Source organism: Diadema antillarum, unplaced genomic scaffold (assembly GCF_040938485.1).
Source record: "Diadema antillarum isolate AM-2024a unplaced genomic scaffold, OU_Dant_1.0 scf00000019, whole genome shotgun sequence".
Lineage (NCBI taxonomy): Eukaryota > Metazoa > Echinodermata > Echinoidea > Diadematoida > Diadematidae > Diadema > Diadema antillarum.
The window spans coordinates 2,114,373-2,135,835 of NW_027270908.1; the positions used below are offsets into that span (position 1 = coordinate 2,114,373).

The 21,463-nt window shown below is 39.2% G+C and overlaps 1 protein-coding gene across 1 annotated transcript in view; it reads left to right on the forward strand.

Annotated features, from left to right (window-relative positions):
* Positions 1-21,463, forward strand: part of LOC139728750 (uncharacterized) — a 278,601-nt gene that overhangs the window by 23,581 nt on the left and 233,557 nt on the right. Inside the window, exon 4 of the mRNA XM_071639694.1 lies at positions 14,049-14,157. Coding sequence (XP_071495795.1) covers positions 14,049-14,157 — 109 coding nt within the window. The remainder of the gene's footprint in view (positions 1-14,048; positions 14,158-21,463) is intronic.

Below are 21,463 nucleotides of genomic sequence, written 5' to 3' on the forward strand. Positions count from 1 at the left end.
GTATTTTACCATCATTGTGAATGGGCCTCAGATCATCACATCACCCACCTGCTCGAGATAGCAGCAGTCTCCCAGTTTGATCCCAGGGGTTTCTGGAGGGATGGGGGTGGGTGTGCTACTTACCCCATAGCTGACCCCTGAGGTCCAACAGGGCGGAGGCCATTACCAAGAGGATGTTTTGGAGGAAATATGATTCTGCCTGGCAGAGTCTGGTAGTGGTAGGACGGCAGGCAAAACAACAACAACCAGAAAAAAACAAACACCCAAACTTATGAACAAACAGCAGGCATAGCGATTTTACAGAAAAGCATGAAATAATCTCTTGAAGATTAAAGAACAATGTGTGTATTCCATGTTTACCAGCCCTGGCAGCAAAACATTTCAGAATATTGACAAGAGTTTCTTGTTGGTCCTTAAAAAAAAATGAAGCGTCAGTGAATGAATGGAATGTGTACTGCATTATCATACAGTCCTGGCTGATTTCTATCTGCAGTTCATATTTACTGGTCGTGAGTCTGTCATGTTGTGGCTCCTTTTTCATCCAGTCTTTTGCCATGACATGGTAATTTTTAAAAGCTGCTTCAAGATCATAGTGTGTGATCGAGCTTAAACAAGATTTCCACTGGATGAACCCATTGAGGACGAGGCCCGAGTATACTCCCGCAGGGGTCTATGGGAAATGCATGTTGTAGCAAAATCAGTCCGTCCTCAACGGGTTTTGAAGTGGGGTTTTAAATGGTACAGGAAAATCAACACGTGTCTGAAAATAAAGCAAGGTAAAAACTTGTGAAAGTGTGTCCCTGGCAAATGCCATGCTGAACTCAAAAAAGTCCATAACACACAAAGGAGTCAACACAGGCATGCAGAGGAAGGCAAGACCTCTGCTGTCTTTAAGCTGATTATTGTTATTCAGATTACAGTGGCTTAGACTCTCATTTCATCCCCATCAGGCTCTGGTTTTAATCTGGTGCTGTAACGACTTGTGTTCACAAAGGATTATCCCCTCAGTGATACATAGCCTTCTTTATTATGAGGGATAGAAAATCTTTCATTTCACTCTCACCTCAGAGTTGTGTCAGACTTGGATCCTAGGCAAGAGAATAAATAGAAAGGTAATAGTAACTTGACGGGCGAGAATGAGTCATACCTTTAAAATCTCTGCCAGAGAAGAAGTCTGTGTTGAATTTTATGACCCTCTTAAATTTGCGCCAGCGAGTTTATGATGCTTTCTGCTATTGTATTGTGAATGTGAGGGTTCAAGTACACATGCACAAGGAAGTTTCTGGTGATGACAAATAGCTTTTGGAAAATGATAGCTCAATTTTTTTTGGGAACATGTTATGATGTACATCTGCAACTTATCATAAAAAGTAGGGAATGATATCAAAAGGCAGTCAATGGAAAATACAATGTACTTCCATTGAAGACCACATAGACATACCATCATTGACATTAAAATTTGGGAAAATTATCAAATTGTTATATATTTTTGGTTTCTGCAATTATTGAATCAACTAAAACCTTGAAATCAGATAATGAAATGAGTGGTCTTGAGGTACTATTTTATTTTTTTTTAAAATCTAAACTTACAAATTGTTACAGGATATATTTTTCCCCACATTTTTGTATACAACCTTAATATTGAGATGAGAAAAATATGGCCGCAATGTTAGCAAAATGTTGCCAGTATGGTAATGCTCAGTGTCCAGTTCTTATTGCAAACCATGTGTTATATTTAGGACCTACTTCATTCATTCCAATATCACACATATTGAGGGTAATTTGGTTCTGTCACATGCTCAACATTGCCTTCCAGACTGAGTATACTTGGAAGTAGTCCAAGAAGTTTAACCTGGGGTGTTTCGTAAAGCTGCTCTTAAAGTTACGAACAACTTTAAGAACGACTGGAACATGTTCTGATGTGCTGTACATGTACTTATCAGAATTTCAATAATTCAGCACAAGAACTGATCACCAGTCGTTCTTAAGTTGTTCGTAACTTTAAGAACAGCTTTATGAAACACCCCCTGCACGTAGCTTCAGATACACGATCCAGTTATGCTCTTTAATAGTAATCTTATGGGAGATTTATCAGAGACAAAAGGTATGAAATTCAGGGTATGAAATTATGATGCATGTAATCAGATCAGCAAGAGCCCTCAAACCTTTGAGAGAAAATGGCTAAAAATTATGAATGCTGTGGCTTCATATTAAAGCATGGAAGAATATTAACCCATTGAGGACAGGCTAATTTTGCTACAACCCTTTTTATATACAAATCTGTAAAGCATGCCTCGCAAGCTTGCCGCAAGCTTGCGGATTAGCTTGCCGCAAGCTTGCGGGCCAGATCTTGGCAAGCTTGCGGCAAGCTTGCGGCAAGCTTGCGGCAAGCTTGCAGCAAGCTTGCAGGGTTCCAAATATTTAAATGAGCTGCTGAAAATTTGCATACTAGCTTGCTGCAACCTTGCAGGGTTAGCTCACATACCTGCAAGCGTGCACAAAGTTTTTAGCTTGCCGCAAGCTTGCTGGCCAGCTCACTGCAAGCTTGCGGGCCAGCCTGTGGCAAGCTTGCGGCAAGCTTGCAGCAAGCTTGCAGGGTTCCAAATATTTAAATGAGCTGCCGCAAATTTGCATACTAGCTTGCTGCAACCTTGCAGGGCTAGCTCACATACCTGCAAGCTTGCACAAAGTTTTTAGCTTGCCGCAAGCTTGCTCGCCAGCTCGCTGCAAGCTTGCGGGCCAGTCTGTGGCAAGCTTGCGGCAAGCTTGCAGGGTTCCAAATATTCAAATGAGCAGCCGCAACCTAACATGCTAGCTTGCTGGAACCTTGCAGGGCTAGCTGACCTGCAAGCTGGCACAAAGTTTGAAACCTTGCATATTAGCTTGCCGCAACCTTGCAGGGCTACTGGTAGCTGACCTGCAAATTTGCAGCCTTGTGTATTGACTTCTGGCAACCTTGCAGGGCTAGCTGACCTGCAAGCTTGCAGGGAGTTTGCAACCTTGTGTGCTATGCCACCAGTTCGCGGAATGCTTGCTGCTAAGCTTGTCGCAAGCCTTTGCAAGCTTAGTTTTTTAAAGAAATTAAGAAATTTGATTACTATGGAGCACTCGCACAGGAGACCCGTTCGAGCACTTGAAGAGTTTGTTCGCAAAAACCAATAAGTCCATTTTTGAAGATTTTGAAGTACGGTTTCTGTTATAAAGTACAAATAGTACCTTTAAAATGATATATTGGTCCTTACATATAAAGGTACATTTTTGAAGTTACGGTCAAAAGAAGCAAAAATTTTCTTATTTTCCTCTTTATTTTTCTTGACCTTTAATCGCAAATATCTCCATTTGGTAAATATGGACTTATCGGTTTTTGCTAACAAACTCTTCACATATCCCCTGAACCAATCTCCCATCCCCCATCTGGATTACTTTAGGCCAGAATGTTGTATAATATGGCAACTGTCGCAGGATACAATAAAATCTGACGAGAAATGAGGCTGGTATATAGCACATACAAGGAATATGACATGTCATCCTATAAAAGTTTGAACAATGAGAGCACATTTTTGTTACCTAGAATAACTCCCCATAAACCTCAATAGCAAGTTTGAACAAAATTCAACAAGAAATGTGGCTGATAGAGCATGCACAAGAAATGTGACTGGCATCTAAGTTGGAGCACTGAGGGCACCACCACCACAAACTGTTGTGTCCTACATGTACATGTAGAATGACCATTCGTTCACCGATCCTTAGCAAGTCTGAATAATAAAATCCCATAAGAATTGAGGTTACATGTAGTACCATACAGCACATACAAGAAATATGACATATCCTTAAAAGTCGGAACAATGAGGACGCTGTCAATGAAAACTTTTGTTACCGGTACCTAGAATAACCCCCCACAAAACCTCCATAGCAAGCCTGAGTAAAATCCGACAAGAAATGTCGCTTCTAAATAGCTTACGAATAGAGCATATATATACAAGATATGTGACATGGCCTCCAAGTCGGAACACTGAAGGCGCTGTCACCACAAACTGTTATGTGTCCTTCATGTACAATGTAGATTGACCACCCGCACCTCCTTTAAAATAGCAAGTCTGAGTAAAATCCAGTGAGTAACGATCAAGTCATTGCATAAATATTTAAGCATTTTTGCAAATTTTGACATGGTCAGGGTGACCTTTGAACCTGTAAAAGCTAGAACAGTGAGGGCAGCATTATCAATACACTGTAGGTATAGGTGTATAGATTTGACTATGATACCTTTACATACCAAATTTGAAAAAAATCGGTCGAGAAACAAGGCCAGCATCACACACACAAGCAGACCCTGTTGAATTTACCTTTTCATGTGTAAAGACGGAACAAGCGAGGGCACCACCACCAAAAACAATAGGCACCTTGATTTCACTATAATGCACCTTTTTGCCAAATTTGAAGAAAATCTAATAAGAAGTGTGGCTGATAGAGCACACACAAGAAATGTGACATGGCATCCAAGTCGGAACACTGAGGGCGCCGTCACCACAAACTGTTGTGTCCTTCATGTAGAATGACCACCCATACACCTCCTTGGCAAGTCTGAATAAAATCCGTTGAGTAACAATCAAGTTATTGCATATATAAGCACATTTGCAAATTTTGACATGATCAGGGTGACCTTTGACCCTGTAAAAGGTGGAACAGTGAGGGCAGCATTATCAATAGGTATACACGTAGGTGTATAGATTTGACTATGATACATTAATACATAGGCCTACCAAATTTGAAAAAAAAAATCGGTCAAGAAACAAGGCCAGCGTACGTTGCACATACACAAGCAGACCCTGTTAAATTGACCTTATTTTCATGTATAAAGACGGAACAAGCGAGGGCGCCATCACCAGAAACAACAGACATCTTCGTTGTACCATAATACACCTTCATGCCAAATTTGAAGATGATCTACGAAGAACTGCAGCCAGTAGAGCGCTCTCACAAGAAAATCTCTGTGGCGGACGCGGATGCGGCGGACGCAGCGGTGCAACGAGGCCAAATCCATAGTATCCTCCGAACTCTGTTCGGGGGATACAATTAGGAAATTTAATTGAAATTTGCTCAAAAGTGAAACGTAAAAAAAAAGAATGAAGTATAAATAATACACTCAAATCTGTTATACATTCATTTATTTTACTATTAAAAAAAAAAGAGGTATGCAGAATGTACCGGTATTGAGTTATATGTAACAATAAAAATACCTGTTTATACACACACAAATTACAATGGGTGGGACTGTATTGCACATTTAGGGGAAGTTACAATGATTAATTTGTTAAAATGTGTAGATTATTGAGGTTTATGGGGAATGAAAATATGGTGAAGTAATTCAGCATGTTAATGCATGCAGTTAGTTATAATAGTATTAATCAATTTCATACCTTGAACAGAATTATTGTCCTTAAATCTAAGCTGCACACAGAAACAGTCAAACCGCCATTTTGAATTTCAGAGTGAACAAAGTAACTTTCTTTTTTGTAACTGAGAGGGCACCAGGCAATTTTCTCTATCAATCAACCTATAAGTTTGCGACAAGCTTGCAAAGATTTTGATTGTGGCCATACAGTTGCAGTAAGCTTGCGGTAAGCTTGCAGAATTTGCTCTAACAATTTACCCACAAGCTTTAGCTTGGGACAAGCTCACGAAGAGTTTGACTGCATTTTGCATGCTTGCGAAGTTCTAACCCGCAAGCTTGCAGCAAGCATGCAAAGATTTTGATCACAGTTCACAAGCTTAAGTAAGCTTGAGGAGTTTTCTTTAACAACCTGCAAGCTTGCGAGGAGTTTTCTTTAACAACCTGCAAGCTTGCGACAAGCTCACAGAAATTCTGATAATGGCCTGCAAGCTTGTGGTAAGCTTGCGGAGATTTCTGCATTACTTGCAAGCTTATGGCCAGCTTGCAGAGCTGTTAGTTGTCTCACCGCAAGCTTGTCATAAGCTTGCACAGCTTTCATATGGTCTTGCAAACTTATCTGCAAGCTTGCGACACAATCTGCAAGCTTGCGATTATTTTTGCAATCATATCTGCGACCTTGCAATCGTCCACAAGCTAATGGTAAGTTGCTGCAAGCTTACCGCAAGCTTGCAGCAAGCTTACCAGGGGATGCCAAGTTTGTATCATGCTTGCAGTAAGATGGTAATAAGCATGCGCAAGCTTGCACTCTTTAATACAAGCTAATTAAGGTTGCCGCAAGCTTACCGCAAGCTTGCTGCAAGCTTGCCGCAACCTAAGATTTTTATAAGGGAACATGCATTTCCCATATACAAATGTACTCTTACCCATAAATACCTGCGACTCATCTTCAATGGGTTAATGTTCTGTAATGATGAATAATGTGTTACCACATGTTTACGAGGAATGTAATTGTGTCGTGGGTATTTCGACAAGGAGGGTGTCATATAGTCATGGGTTCTATATCCTCAAAAATTCTTTGAACCAGATATTTGGGCTGAATTAGCTGGTTAATGGCCCTTCAAAATGCAGCAGCCCCTTTCAGGGATCCTTTTGTCGGAATATTTGGGGGCAAAATCATTCCACCGTAAAATACAGCAATGTAGACAATGACATTCTCTTTTGACTGAAGGCGATCCGATGCATACTTTGTGTTGTCTGCATACAGGCAAACTTACAATCGGATCATCCCTACAGCTGTATATCCCTTGCAAGGTTTTCTGCAGATTTCAGTTACAAAAGGGCTAAAAAAGTGCCTTTCTCCGCTTGTTGCATGTGTCCCGCTTTGCCCGTAGGGAATGTGTGAGGGTAGACTAGAGTCACTGCTCTTTTGATGCCAAATATTATCAAAGTTTGAGAACAAATGAAGATGAATCTCTAAATTTGTTATGAATAGCGAAGGTGTACTGATCATGAACTTCAGGAATAAAAGACCTTAAACTTTTTACCCTGCTATTTGTTTGCTTGCGGCAAACTCATTCATTCTTGCAAAGTTCATGAGGTCGTGAGACTTTATGCTTGTTGTTTTGGAAATATTTCATTTGTTTTTGAGGGAGAGAGAGAGACTGATATGGTTTTGTGTGTTCAAAAGCACCATAGAGATAGACAGACAGAAAGAAGAGGGAGATGATTTGAAAATGATGACCACATTTTGTTGCCATTGTGTGTGTGTGTGTGTGTGTGTGTGTGTGTGTGTGTGAACGTGAATTTTGTGATGAAATTGAACGATATTCGAATATAGAATTATAAAAAAAAGTCAAGGTGAAATTTAGAAAGATGTTCAACCTTTGGCACACATTGAAATTCCATGGAACTGGCCTCTCTTTGAATGACTCGTATGAGAGTATGAAAAATATATAGGCCTACAGCTATTTATCTTTGTAACAAAACTTTTCATTTCATGTGACCAAACTATTCTTAGACATAATTGAGATAGATAGAAGTTGCCTCACTGAATGAGATCAAAAGGATGTAGGGTTTTGACTGTTAACCAATTGAAGATGAGTCCCGAGAATACTCGGGCAGGTGTCTAAATGGGAAATGCATGTTATCGCAAAAGAAGTCCATCCTCAACTGGTTAAAGGGTGAAACTGCATGGAAGGAAAGTTATGTGCTGTGTATACAGCATTAAATGGAAGCATCGTGGTACTGCTATGTAGAATACCAATAGGCCTAGTACATTTCAAATGTCACAATTGTCAGAAAATCTGCAGTCTGTAGAATTCTATTGAAACAATAATCTAGAAATTGATCTCATCTCACCATATACATTGTAGTCATGGAGCTACAACTGTATGTAGCTCTATGAATGGTACATGTATAGTAATTAGCAGCTGAAGATTACTTCTGATATTGAAAATATATATTTCATTTCCTGATAGACATGCCTATATATATATGTATTTTTTTCAGTAAATTGACTTAATAGACATCATGGATCGCTATAATGTTTAAAATGTATCTGCAGCATTTGACAGATCATAACCTGACAGTGCTTTTACGTACATCATAGATCTGAGTTATGGGGAAGGAATGTCTAGATCTCCAAACTCATATCACACAGTACAGGAATAGACTTTGCAGTGAGAGGCAGTGAAAACAGCAGTGATAGCAACAAAACGTCCCACATTAGTTGCATTTCTGGATTTCCATGTGAATGGGAATGACAGATGTTGACTTTTTGACAATACCGAGGTCTGACTTGGCCAACCTTTTTTCCAGAATGGAATGCCCCTCCCTCTCGAATAGATGACCTGACTTTGACCCACAAAGTTGTTGTTGTTTCTTCGTTTTTTTTTATCAGTGGGGATGTTTCTGTGGGATTTGTGGTCACAGACTCAGTTTGATGTTTGTGTTTTATGAAAAATATCTTCACAGTGGGCAAGTTTTTTGATTTGATATGATTTTCTTGTCAGCCCACAGTATGTTTTCTGCATGACATGTATGTTTATTATTGTGTTCACTTACTAAATATCTCAAGTCAAATGTTACTAAAATCAATGTTTCATATTTACAATTGAAAATGTTTGGCATCATCAAAATGTGTAGTATATAGCAAAAGATGCCAAAGAGACCCTGTGTAAACTTCATTCATGTTTATGATATAGGGCCTATAAAAGCCTACAACTTTTTGTTTTTACTGTATACAGATGTAGGCCCTACATGTGGTTTTGATTAAATGCCTGCCAAATACATTCTTGTGTAGTCTTCTTCAAGTATACAGAGTTTTCTGGGGCAATACAAGATGAATTGCACTTGTGCCTGGAAAATGCCTTTAACTCCTTGTGTGTTCTGAGTGCTGATTGGCACAGAAAACCCAATAGCATTGTACACACTTTCCAAAGTATCTAGCAGAAAAAGGGCTAAGAATTCAAAATATCATCGGCCTTCTGCCAAAAGGGCACTAATAGTGTACAAAGTCTATAGTGTTAAGGGCCTTTTGGCATAACAGTGGAAGAGGTTCAAGGCCATTTTGGCGTAAGCAGAGATGCCAACTATTACGGATTTCCCGTAATTGTTACGGGAAATGATCACGATTACGGGAGTACGGAATGTCGCATCAAAATTACGGTTTTTGGAAATTCCGATAATGCCCTATCGCCTATGCAGCAATTGCAATATACAATGTGTTGTACTAGCAGACTACACACTGTACATGTTTCATTCTCCAGCCGGCCCGCGTTGCCTGGTTGCCCGCATTTGTGTGTGTCGGTGTCTGTGTACTCGACGTGTGTGTTCGTAGCTTCCATTATAGAAAAGTGTGCGCACACGCAATTCGCTGCTTGCGTACTTTGTACACCGAACGGAAATTCGCGCGCGTGAATCCCTGTCGCCTACGGACCCTGGATGTTTCCATCGATCGCCATGGGATCCCCATGTGTGGCCGGCCGGCTGGGGACCGGAGCGTGAGTACATGTAATAGCTTAGCTACACACTGTAGCCAGCTGCCACTATAGACAGTACCCTATTTCGTTTTGAGTCGGGGTAGAAGCGCTCCGTTGTGCAATGTCTGCTTCTTTTTCTCTACTTCTTCCATTTTTCCCTTGCCTCCCAAGTACGAAATGATTTTTAGAGTGTTGTGTGTGTTTTTTGTAACGTTATTGCATCATTTTTCTGCAAGGAAGAGGTGAGTTTCTGTTCGTGTACTGATGACGTGCACTGCAGTATGTGCAGGTGAAAAGCGTTCGAACTTTCTTTCCCGAGTATCGTAGAAACTCGATGTATTTCTAGGCCTATAAAAGGAGATCTCATGTAACAGAATACTTATAACAAACTATTTTCAGGTCAAAGTGAATTAATTTCCCTTGTTTTGTATCGTTTATTGACGATCTCAAGGATCTCGTCGTAATTTCCAATGTGTAGATCTATTTGATTTTCGCGTAGCTTTCGGTGCTGCAAACTTTTGCTAGGGCCTAATCTTACTACAAAAACGTATCGTTCTATTTCTGTTGTTTCTCACACCTCGTTTGGTACGATTTCTTCCATTTTATGTCACTTTATCCGTTCTCTTTATGCTTTGAAATATTTAAACGTAATTCTTTCAAGTGTCTCGCAATGTTATTTTCGTAACGGCGATTTCTCCGCTTTCGTGCAATACTTTTTCGAATCGAAGCGACGTGTGTTGTCTTTTCTAAATATTTGTGTTGTTGGGAGGTGTTGATACTTTGTATTTGTTATACTTATTTATTTTCCTCGGTGTTTATCTCGAGGGACTATGCGTGTTTCTTAATGTTAATAGGAAAAGGCTAAAATGATATGAGTGATGTCTGATGGTGATGATGAAAACCGTATGCTGGTACAAAAAGACGTCTTACTGTGAATGCTGAGCGTACGTGCCGTTCGTTTTATTTCACTTTCCCTCTTATTCTTCTTTCCCCCTTACTCTTCTTTCCCCCTTACTCTTCTTTCCCCTCCAAAGAATGATAAAAAAAGAAATTACATACACCTCACAACAAAAAGATCCACGCTCTACCAACCTTCGTAAAGTTAAAATCTAAATGTTCAATATCAGCAAAGAATAAGGGGAAAGCACGAATGACAATAAATTAGAGCGAAGAGATTGTGAAATACTGAATACACGCAGTCTCTTCGGCTCGAAGAAACTGAACACCCACCCGGCCTCTCCCCTTGTGGAAATTTCCACAAAAACAGGTGCCACACCCAGGTGCGTGCCAGACGAAAGAATGCGCGCACTGGAATAAACAGCGTGTTAGTATCCTGGAAATATCGATCGAAGAACCAGCTCATTAGTTGAATTAAAGGAATCATTGCAAAGATATCGTGATTCTATATCCTTTCTTTTGGCGCATAGTAGGAAACATCAAACAGTCGAATATATTGTACTTAATCGAATATCTTATGTTCCCTGAACAATAAAAAAGGATCGATTAATCAGTCAATTAAAAATGCAATCACGGAAATACTTAGGTCTCGTATGCCCAGACAAATCCAAGATTAGGTCCAATGAGATGCAGTCATCACCTGGTTAGACAGCAAAATCATGACAATTAATTTCAGTTCACGCTCATCATAGCTGCTTATTACTTTTCAAAGTTTTGGCTATCAACATTCGTTCGTAGGTGTTTTTTTTTTGTTTGTTTGTTTTGTATGTTTTTCCTCGTGAAAGACGTAATGACTTTTTCGTATCGAATTTAAACTCCATGTTTACCGTAAACAAGCCATTCAGCTCAGCTATGGCGCATTCGATCCATCGAACTTGCAGTAACCTCTTAGGCAGGAGCACATGGGTCTTTCCTTTAAACTTGAAAGTGAAACCACGTGTTTGCACATTGGCGCAACCACACACAGCGCGGCATTTTTGCGATCATCTACAGCAGAGTTTCCGATTCCAGTCAGGGTAAAAGAAATTGGAATACTTCGGAAAATACTGATGTTTAAAATCCAGTAAAATGAAAAAGCCTGAAAACAACGCATGATTATGTTTTATAGTAAACAATAGTTGGAAACACCGAAGAGAGTTTTGCATTCGCTCACACAAAAGCTTTCTTGAGAAGATGAAAGGTTCCCCCTCCCCTGCTAGATAGTGGAAGCTTCCATAACCAGCCCAGCAAGTTTCTGGAGGTACATACATGCACTTGTACACATGCATTGCGCGAGAAAGCAATCAATCAACGCTGAACATTGCTTAGTTTGGATTCTTTATCGTGCTGGTGTCCAGCTCGATACTTCGGCATGTGTCGTAATGTTTTGTTTAGAGCCTGTAGGCCTCAAAAGTTGACGAGTTTTATTCAAAATAGCAAAAAGAGGGAGATGGAGAAATTACGGATTCTGGTGGAAAAATACGGATTTTGGAGCTGCTGAGTCCGGATTTGTGCTTCCAAAGGTTGGCATCTCTGCGTAAGACCAACGACGATACAAGGAATACTGTCTCATCATCTCATTGCCACAAATACAAAATGATATAGATTAGGGATGACCTCTAGAGGGAGCCTTTAAAAGATCAAAAAAATGTGTCCCATTATCTTTCTACCAGACACATGTTCTCTTTAAAGGTCATTCACCTTTATCGTGTCATATCCTGAAAACACAGCTACTTGGTATTTTTAGAGAGCAATACAGGAAGTTGTTCAGGAGCCCCAAATTACACACTGCTATGGAGTACTTCCTGGTAAAGTGGTCTGTAAAGAAGATATTGATACAAAATAGACTGCCTGATTCTTTGGTTTGTAATCACTCCTGGATTTTGTGGAATTTTAAGAATTCAGATATGGTCTACTGACTGTAGATCCTAAAGTAGTTTTGATGCACTGGATGTGTCTTACAACTGCAAATAATGGTTGTTTTACAACTGTAATCAGTATTAAACTCAGTGTTAAGGGTCCTGATTACCTTTGGGAGCAGTGATTTAAAAAAAATTAAGATATCACATTTGATGCATATGACTCATATTATGAGTAGGTCTGTTGTACCACAAAACATCCTTCCATGTAATATTTTCACAATAAAGCCTAAAATATATTAAGGAGATATCTGTATTTTTCTCAATAAACCTGAAACTGTAGATGGTTTAGTCTGGAAACATTTTTATTATAACTAATGTTCACATTTTTTGTTGTTGTAATTAACAATATGTGACATCGATAATACTGGTTCAATTTTTACATTGGTTGTTTCTATCCCAACTCACATTTTAGAACTATTTTGAAGCACTAGAACTTTGATTTTGTTTCATCTACAAATGGTAAATAATGCCTTTAAACCCAGTGTTAACATTAGCCTCAGCTCTGTATGTCAACCTTATCTGTGTGTCGAAAGATGGTGGAATGTAAAGAGTGGAAATGGGTCTTTTCTGAGTCTGATGCATTGACCTGATTGAACAGGGTACATGAATGCTTAAAGAGGGAGAAGGAGAAGGGAGGGGAGGAAGAGGTAAAAAGGATGAGGAGGAGAAGGAAGAATAGGAGGAGGAGAGAGAGAAAGGAGGTGCTAGGAAAAAAATGTGTCAAAGAGGAAAAAACTACTGAGTGGAGAAATGAAGAGAGGGGAAAGAATACTGTAAAACATGATATATTCGCAGCATGAAATTTTCGCTAATTGGAGCCAACGCCCTTTTTGGCAGCATGAAATTTTCGCCAATCGTCACTGGCATTCAATGCATATAGCGTAGACAAGAACTTTCACATGCATTTTAATTTCACGAATCTTGGTGCTCGCGAAATTCGCGAAATTAAAATGCACGCAAACATTCCTCGTTTTACAGTACTTAGGAGGAGGAGAAAGGAGATGAGGGATGGAAGAAAAGGAGGAGGAGGAGGAAAAGGAGGGGAGTAGGGCAGGAAAGAGGAGAAGGAAAAGCTATAGGAGGAGGAAGAGATGAGAGGAAGAACAACCCATGGCTTTTTCGGCTGGCAAATCTTAAAGGGATTGTATAGTTTTGTTTGAGACCTGATTACAGGTTTCTAACATTTTTTTTTGTGTGAGATAATGAGAAACCTCTTATGAAATTTGAAAGAGCATGCACATTCCATGAGGAATTCAATGTTTATTTGAAGAAAATTGGTTTTGAAATTGCTGAGATATCCAAAACAGTGCGATTCTAATAAAGTGTGGGACCCACCTTTTATTACGATTGCTTTGTTATACTTTGTTTTTGGATGTTTCAGTCATTCCAAACCCGATTTTCATCATATAAACTTTGAATTCCTCTTAAAATGGTATGCTCTGTACTATTTCATAAGTGTTTTCTCGGTATCTCGCAAAAAGTTAAAAGCCCAGGTCTCATCTCCACCAATACTGTACACTATCCCTTTAACGTGGCATCTTCAGTTCTTTACTGAAACAAAACCTATCCCAGTTTCCCAAATTGAATACTAATATCTTGCATAAACTGAGTAAATGCCATAATGTTTAATAGTTTCTAGAATAATATTTGATAAGAAAGACTTTGAGCACAATTACAAGAGGAATCTTCAGATAATTGCTATCTCTTTCAACCACATAGATGGATACTACGTGTACCAAGTATGGATGATACACCCAAAGTGATTAGCAGTCAGTGAGTAATTGTTTAGTTTTGTTTCTTACCTCCAATGTTTAACAGGTGGAAAGGACAGACGAGGAGGACCCATCATCTCATTTCCTGTCCAGACATCGGAGATATCCATCGAGGACATCGCTACCACCATCACTTACCTCGCATCATTACCAAGGTGAGGAAATAATGTTCACTTTTTTTAGATGAACACATTGTGGAGGAACACCAGAATAGTTTTACTTTTAACCAGTTTTACTTTTATACTCCATTGATGTTTAACACGGGAGTTATTCTTGCCTGTGTTGGAGTGTGATTAGGGACACCTCTTTTTGAAGCTAAAATCTGCTCTGTTTCCTAAAAAGGGACTTTCTTACCTTTCAGAGAGTTAAATTCATATGGAAAAGAGCTAAAGTCTGAAAGAGCTAAAGTCTGAAAGAGCTGAATAGCCCAGTAATTTTACTCTAAAAGGAGCGGTCCCTAATCTTACTACAACACAAGCAATCCTTCAGTTCCTTTACATTCACAGAGTAGATAGTGCACATACATTCATATTTGTCCTACAAACTTCGAAATGTGATCAACGTCCCTCCTTTTCTCTCAAATAAGGACCAAGTCCACACAAGTCAAGTGCCTACTGAATGAAAATGTGTATACATTGAACAGGTACATTTGAAGCTACAGTGGAAAGATTTAGGTACTGACTCATAAATGTGAGGCATCTTTACCTAGAGTTTACCTTGCGTTGGTGGAAACAAATATTTGTAGTTCACAACGATATACTGAAATATATTTTGACTCCCTCCTGGACTAAAAACATAAATACAATGGTTCTAGACGTAGGTGAGTCATTATGACATAATTAAAAATGCATTCCTCAAAATACAGCCTTACTGTTTAGACTCTTAAGAGTGGAGGGGGATGGAGCCCCCCCCCCCCCCCCACTCTTCTGGCTTTGCCAAAAGAGAAAGAAAAAGGAATAAAAAAAAATGGGGGAAAATCACACCCATTACATTCCAAAGGTTCTGTCTGTAGATACTTCCCTGCTATGTACATTGGACGTTCCATTCTTATGAATTGATTTATTTGCTTTTACTTTTCATGAAAAAGTGTGTAAAAAAAAAAATTCAAAACTGAACTCCCCCCCCCAAAAAAAAAGACCCACATCTTTTATTCATATGCAAGTACATACTCAAGTATCTGAATGGACTTTGTTCCTTCTGAACTTATTCAGGCAAGTCAAGGTACAGCATTAAAAGACTTTGGCCATTTTGAGATTTTTGTCATAACAGAGCTGTGAAATCATTGAAAACTAGGCAAACAAAAACCTGCTGACAAAATGTTCAAGACAGAAACTGGAAGCCATTTGTGTAACATTGAAGAGTGTTCTTTATCACCAAGCAGGTGTATTAAGTGTGCAGTAAACATTAGGGAAATATGACTTCAGTTGCCCCACACTGTGGAAAAAACATTCAACCATTATCAGATAGCACCAACGTTTATCACTAGGTTTCCCACACAAACGGGGGAAAAGATCTTGTTTTACTCGCCTGATATCCATGGCTGACATCAAGATGTTTGGTAAACAAACGAGATTTGAAGACATTTCGAACTACGTAAGTGAAGATTATCTTGCTTGTCCCTGATTTCGTGTCAATCCGCTTGGCATTAGAATGACATTATGATGACTTCATGGACAGCCACTACAAGTATCTTGAGAGAGGTAGAAGGTTGTATGTCCCTACATCTTTCTACTCTGTTTAACAGAAATACTCGAGGATGTTATCAGATTCTTTATGTCAAAGGGCACTTACAATGTACGTGCATCAGCCCACCTGTTTGTATAAAAAGAAAGTGGTAATAGGTGACAAAAGTATCGGTAAAAGAAGGAGGTGGGGGAATGTGTAGCATGTGCTATTCCCCCCCCCCCCCAATTTCTGGAAAACAAACCAGTATTCACCAAAACTATGTGTGGGTGTCATGCTGTGTCCATAGCTCAAGTATAAAGGAGATCTCATGAAAAGAAAAACATGTAATCTGGACCTTGCAATACTGTAAAAGTGGTTTCTTTCGCGTACAGAAACTTTCGCGGTTTCCATCGGTGCCGACTTTTTCGCGTGTGTTTAAATTCGCGGTCGGTAATGACGGCGTTGTAACAACCCACGAGTTCAAAACATTTTCGCGTGATGTTAAATTCGCGGTTCAACCTCAAAGCGCGAAAAGCGCGAAAATAAAACCACCGCGAAAGAAACCACTTATACAGTATCTATGCATGTATAGTAAACATTATTGCTGGAACGTGAGCAATAACATAACACCAAGCACAAAACATACACTTTGCTCCGTCATTAGAAGATCTGAAAGTGATTACTGAGTGATGGCTTAGCTTCAGATGCATTTAATTACTGGTTTATCAAGTGTGTTGGTGTTGTTGTTTTTACATCAAGGGGCGACTCCCACTTTCAGATTGGACAGACCGTGCATATCTGTACATAACATATCAGAAGAGTTGGTTGTAGTTTTCGTCTTTATCACCGTGATCATATATATGGGGTTTGGTAAATTGAAATATTTAAGACCTTCTTTGACTAAAGCCCGCCCCACACTACACGATTTTGCCCCGATTCACCGGTCTTAAGACCTTGACTAGAAGTGTGACATCACAGCCTTGCCAGTTTCCAGTCGTACGACTGGGTCCTAGCGCCAGTCGTAGAGATTTGACATGTTAAATTTCTACGACCGGTCGTAGGCTTTCAGCCATTCACAATGCAGTAAAATGCAAGCGCACGCAGTGCGCACTGCGCGCGCTTTACAGTCGTAAGCCTACTTGTAAGGTTCGGTCGTATAGTGTGCGGTGTCCGGTCGTACGACTGGCTTGGCTTAAGACTTTAAGACCAGTCTGATCGTGAAGTGTGCGGTGGCCTTTAAAGAATAAACTCTTCATAATGTCATGTATGTTGCCCAGCAACCAAAGACATTTTGATTGATGCATGAGCTATGTCTTGAATCAGCCTATGTTTGGTGACAGCCTCCATTCCTTCTTATGGAAAATAAATCTTATTTAATCCATTGAAGACTAATCTCTCGATTCATCAGGGCTACAAATGTATGTTGCCTATTGTTTGTTTTTTAACAGACAAGGTCATGATAGATGACATACTGTTTTCTTTCAATATTAATAGTAATTCTTTGAAATGTCAAATTATACTTCAAGTCAATGCAGTCTTCAATGTGACCATTGTACTGTGCAGAACTACGCCTTGGCTGTGGGTGTATGATTTATCCCAGTACTTGTCTATTAGTCACTCATTTTGTGAACTTTGGTATTAACTCATAATTGTGTTTGTATTAGAGCTTCTCAAAAGTAAATATGGCTCAAACTCCCACCAGGGCAAATTGTGAATTTACTGCTATCTTACATGTACAGACATAAAGCCATGAAAGATAGATATTATGTTGTAATTCATTATTTCATTTACATTGTATGATAAACAGAAGTAGAGTATGTAGACTAGAAATACTCAATGGGTTCAAAGTCTACCATTCTCTGGTCCAGAGTTATGTGGATACCAACGATTCAGTCATGAAATGACAATAAATAGCTGGTGATTATGTCAACAGTGATGTCTCAGAAATGGCAATCTTCAAGGTGACTGCATATTTTCATAATGTTGAAGTGGGACATGCAGTGACTAAGGGCCACCGCACACTATACGACTTTTGGTCGCAAGACTGACCGACTTTGGATCTGAAATAAATCACAATAGCCTCAGAATAAACACGCTTGTTTATTTCAGATCCAAAGTTGGTCAGTCGTGTGACCAAAAGTCGTATAGTGTGTGGTGGCCTTAACCCGTTGAGGGCGAGTCCCGAGTAAACTCGGGCAAGTGTCAATGGGAAATGCGCGTTATTGCAAAATCAGCCCGTCCTTAATGGGTTTAATAAGAGGTACACTTGTATGCCATATACCTGTAAGTGTGCCTTGCATGAATAACATTGTGATCATTATAATTATAATTATGTTCATAATGGGCGAATTATTGTGCTATTATTCCTTACTTAAGTTGATGGTATCAGCTTTGAGGAGAGAAAATACATACTGTACATGTCACAGAAAGATCTTTGGCCTATAAGGAGATCTTGGAATTTTTCGACCAAGTTAGAATTAATTACAGAAATTGGTAGATTATTCCACACAGATATTAATCATTGAGCAAAGGGAAATTTGTTAATATTTCCCCTCGAAGGCAAACTTGTTGATATTTCCCCCGTGGATCGTATAATGTTTGAAGAGTTATGTTCTGATTTTTCCTAAAATCATCTGGGGGTATTGCAAGCTTGATGCCAAACCATATAGTTTGGAAAACAGACTAAGCAAGTAGCGTGAGGTAATGGTTCTCATCCTGTCCCTGAGATCTGTCTGAACCAATCAGAATCGCCAACCATCTTTAATAGTCATGTGACCTGACCCGACAGAGACCGTAACTGACCCCGCCCTGTCTTCTCCACGGGATGTCCAGCTATTTGAAAAGTGTTTACCCATCTTCCCCCAGTTTAAGTCCCTCGGGGCTGCTCATTGAAAATGGCATTGACATCCTGTGTGGTGTCTTTGCTATTAGATGTGAAGACAGAGTTAAAGGAGATGTTGGTGATGAAAAGACCAAGGTGACATCCATTAATATCATCATAGAGGAATGCCGGCCATGCCTTGTTCCAAATTCAAATAAAACTACAGCTGTTTTCTCGGTTTTTGTTTTAGTCTGTCTTTGACTGTAGAAGCATGCATCCACTGTATTGACAGGTTCATCATGTTCAAAGAAAGATAGAAAAACACTTCATTTGTCAAGAGCCTGTTTGTTAGACACGGTTACAGCTCGTTATTCCGAAGGTTCGTTATTCCGAAGGCTCTTTAGTCCGAAGATTCGTTATTACGAAGGTTCGTTATTCCGAATTTCATTTTCGGATTAACAAATCTTCGGAATAACGAACCTTCGGAATAACGCCACAAATGTTCGGATTAACGAACCCTTTTTCATTTTCGGATTAACGAATCTCTAGGTATAGGGAATTTGTGTGTTTCGGATTAACGAACCTTCAGAATAGCGAACCTTCGGAATAACGAACAGCACCCGTTAGACACACTACAAATTCTTTTCCAGCCATAACTTACAGTATGAAACATTAGGCATACTCCTCACTGTAAAGCAGACTTAAATGAATCAGTTGTAATCAGGAGCTGTCTATTTTGTATCAATCAGCTGTTTTACATGTATTACAGCCTGTATGTTCAGTGTGAACTCAAATCATGCAAAGTGCAAACTTCGGAACTGGATCACAAGCATTAGCTTAAACACATATTGGGCCCGTTCGCACACACCTCCAAAATATTAAACTGTTTGTAAAAATTGATCTTTGTAATGTAATTCTTGTGTGTGAATGGGCCTATGTTTGCTTGAAATAACTTTCATCCATTGTCAAATGTCAATCAGTAGTACATGTATGCTTCCTGAGGAAGATGAAAAGTTCATTTATTTCAAGCAGATATTCTGTAGATAGGAATCATCACTGATATTTCAATAGGATCCACATTATTCAATCTTCTGTTTTGAACAAGCTACATGTACCTCCTTCATTTTCTAGTGATACCTGTGGATCTGTTAAATTAATTTCATCTCAAGAATAGGGACTAGGCTTGATTTGATATGATTGAGAGAAAAGGAGGGAGAAGAAAAAAAAAAGGAGTAACAGAGCATGGCAGAATTAAACTCAACAGTGAAGAATAAAACTGTAAACAAACTTCTCAGAGTGCTGAATTAGTCTTACAACTTGTTTTACTTACAGGCTGTCAAGTATCAGATACTCTGAATCTTACATGAATAGTAGAGATTTAGCTGATTGTCCTCTCCACAAGGACAATGTTGAATGCCTTATTGAAGTATTAAGTGGATGGGCAGCTTGTAAGTATGAAAGGTCCATGAAATGATGTAACAATAAGTCACATACCAGGTACATGAATCATCGTGTATTAAAGTTGTGTGTAAACCCGGGTCAGTCAACAATGGTTTGTGGCTCTTGTTCATAGGATCTTGGAAGAATGTGTGTGTTTGTAGATTTCTGTTAGATATTGCTCTCAGGTCAAACATTGGAGAGATTGCAAGCCAGGCCCTATGTATTATACAACACTGCACTTTGGCACTGGTCCGACGGTCCCGGACTAGTAAAAATCACCGTAGGACCAGTAACTTTTTCATGAATGGACCAGTAAATTAAATGGAAAAACTGGGCACCATTTGTACTGGTCCGATAGACAGGATGGACGAGTAGAAAAAATGGGTCAGTGTGCAGCCCTGTATTATAGAGTAGAAATCCTGCTTGATATTCTTCAAGAGAAGAAAATACTACATAACAATACAATGATTTTTTTTTTCTTTTTCTGATGGCGCACACAGTCAGTTATGAATTATTGTATCACTGTATCACATGTATTGTTTTTTCTTCTTCTTTTTGTTACTGTTATTTTGATTTTGCATTGTTCTAATGTTATTGTGTTTTCTAGTATTCTTGTATAGATTGCACCAGTGTGCTTAGAAACATCAGTATAAAGCACTGTATGAATGCAATTATCATTATTATTATTATTATTTAATAGTTATCAAAGAGAAGAATAGAGTTGTTGAAATCATTGAAATTGCACAGATGTCTGCATCGTAATAATGCAAACAATGTATGAAATCTAGTGATATCATTCTGTAATAAAAATTTGACAAATCATGTCTTATCTGAATGTTTTAACTCAGTTTTGTTTGGCCAATATCTTATTATAGGTAGGGCAGGTACATGTAGATACATAAAATACCCTCAAATGAAACAAACACCCACTCACCGCTCACTGAAATACTTGCATGAAGTTAAATGAAACTTGCTGTTTTCAACCATTCTTTTCCCATGCATGATGTATTATATGAAACGTACACAAGTACAATGTAGTTTTCAATTGAAAGGAGATTTTCCATAATTGTGGTCATATTTTACTGGTTATTTATAGGATGATGAAGCAGAGACTCCAACTCTCCCGTTTTCGACGGGAGATCTCCCGCCGAAAACCCATTTTTGCACAATCTCCCGTTCTCCCGTTTGAGATTTGATTTCTCCCGCCCTGGCTCTGTGTCTCCCGGTGGAAAGGATTTCTTACTTATTTCTATCGTATGTTGAAAAAATAAGCCTTAGATAGCACCAGAGAACATCTGGAATCCTAGGAACTTCGCGCTTCGCACACATCAACTTGGAGTCTCCCGTTTGCTAGGGGTTTCGGGCGGGAGAATCTCCAGATCAGAAGGTGCTTGGGGTTGGAGTCTCTGATGAAGCATTCTCCCACCTACAAGTGACATGCTATAAAAGACTTGCAAAAAATATTGCAAATTGCAAACTCCCAGGAGATTGCCTTGAAAATTGCTTCCATTTTTTTGTGTGCGTTCTCACCGAAT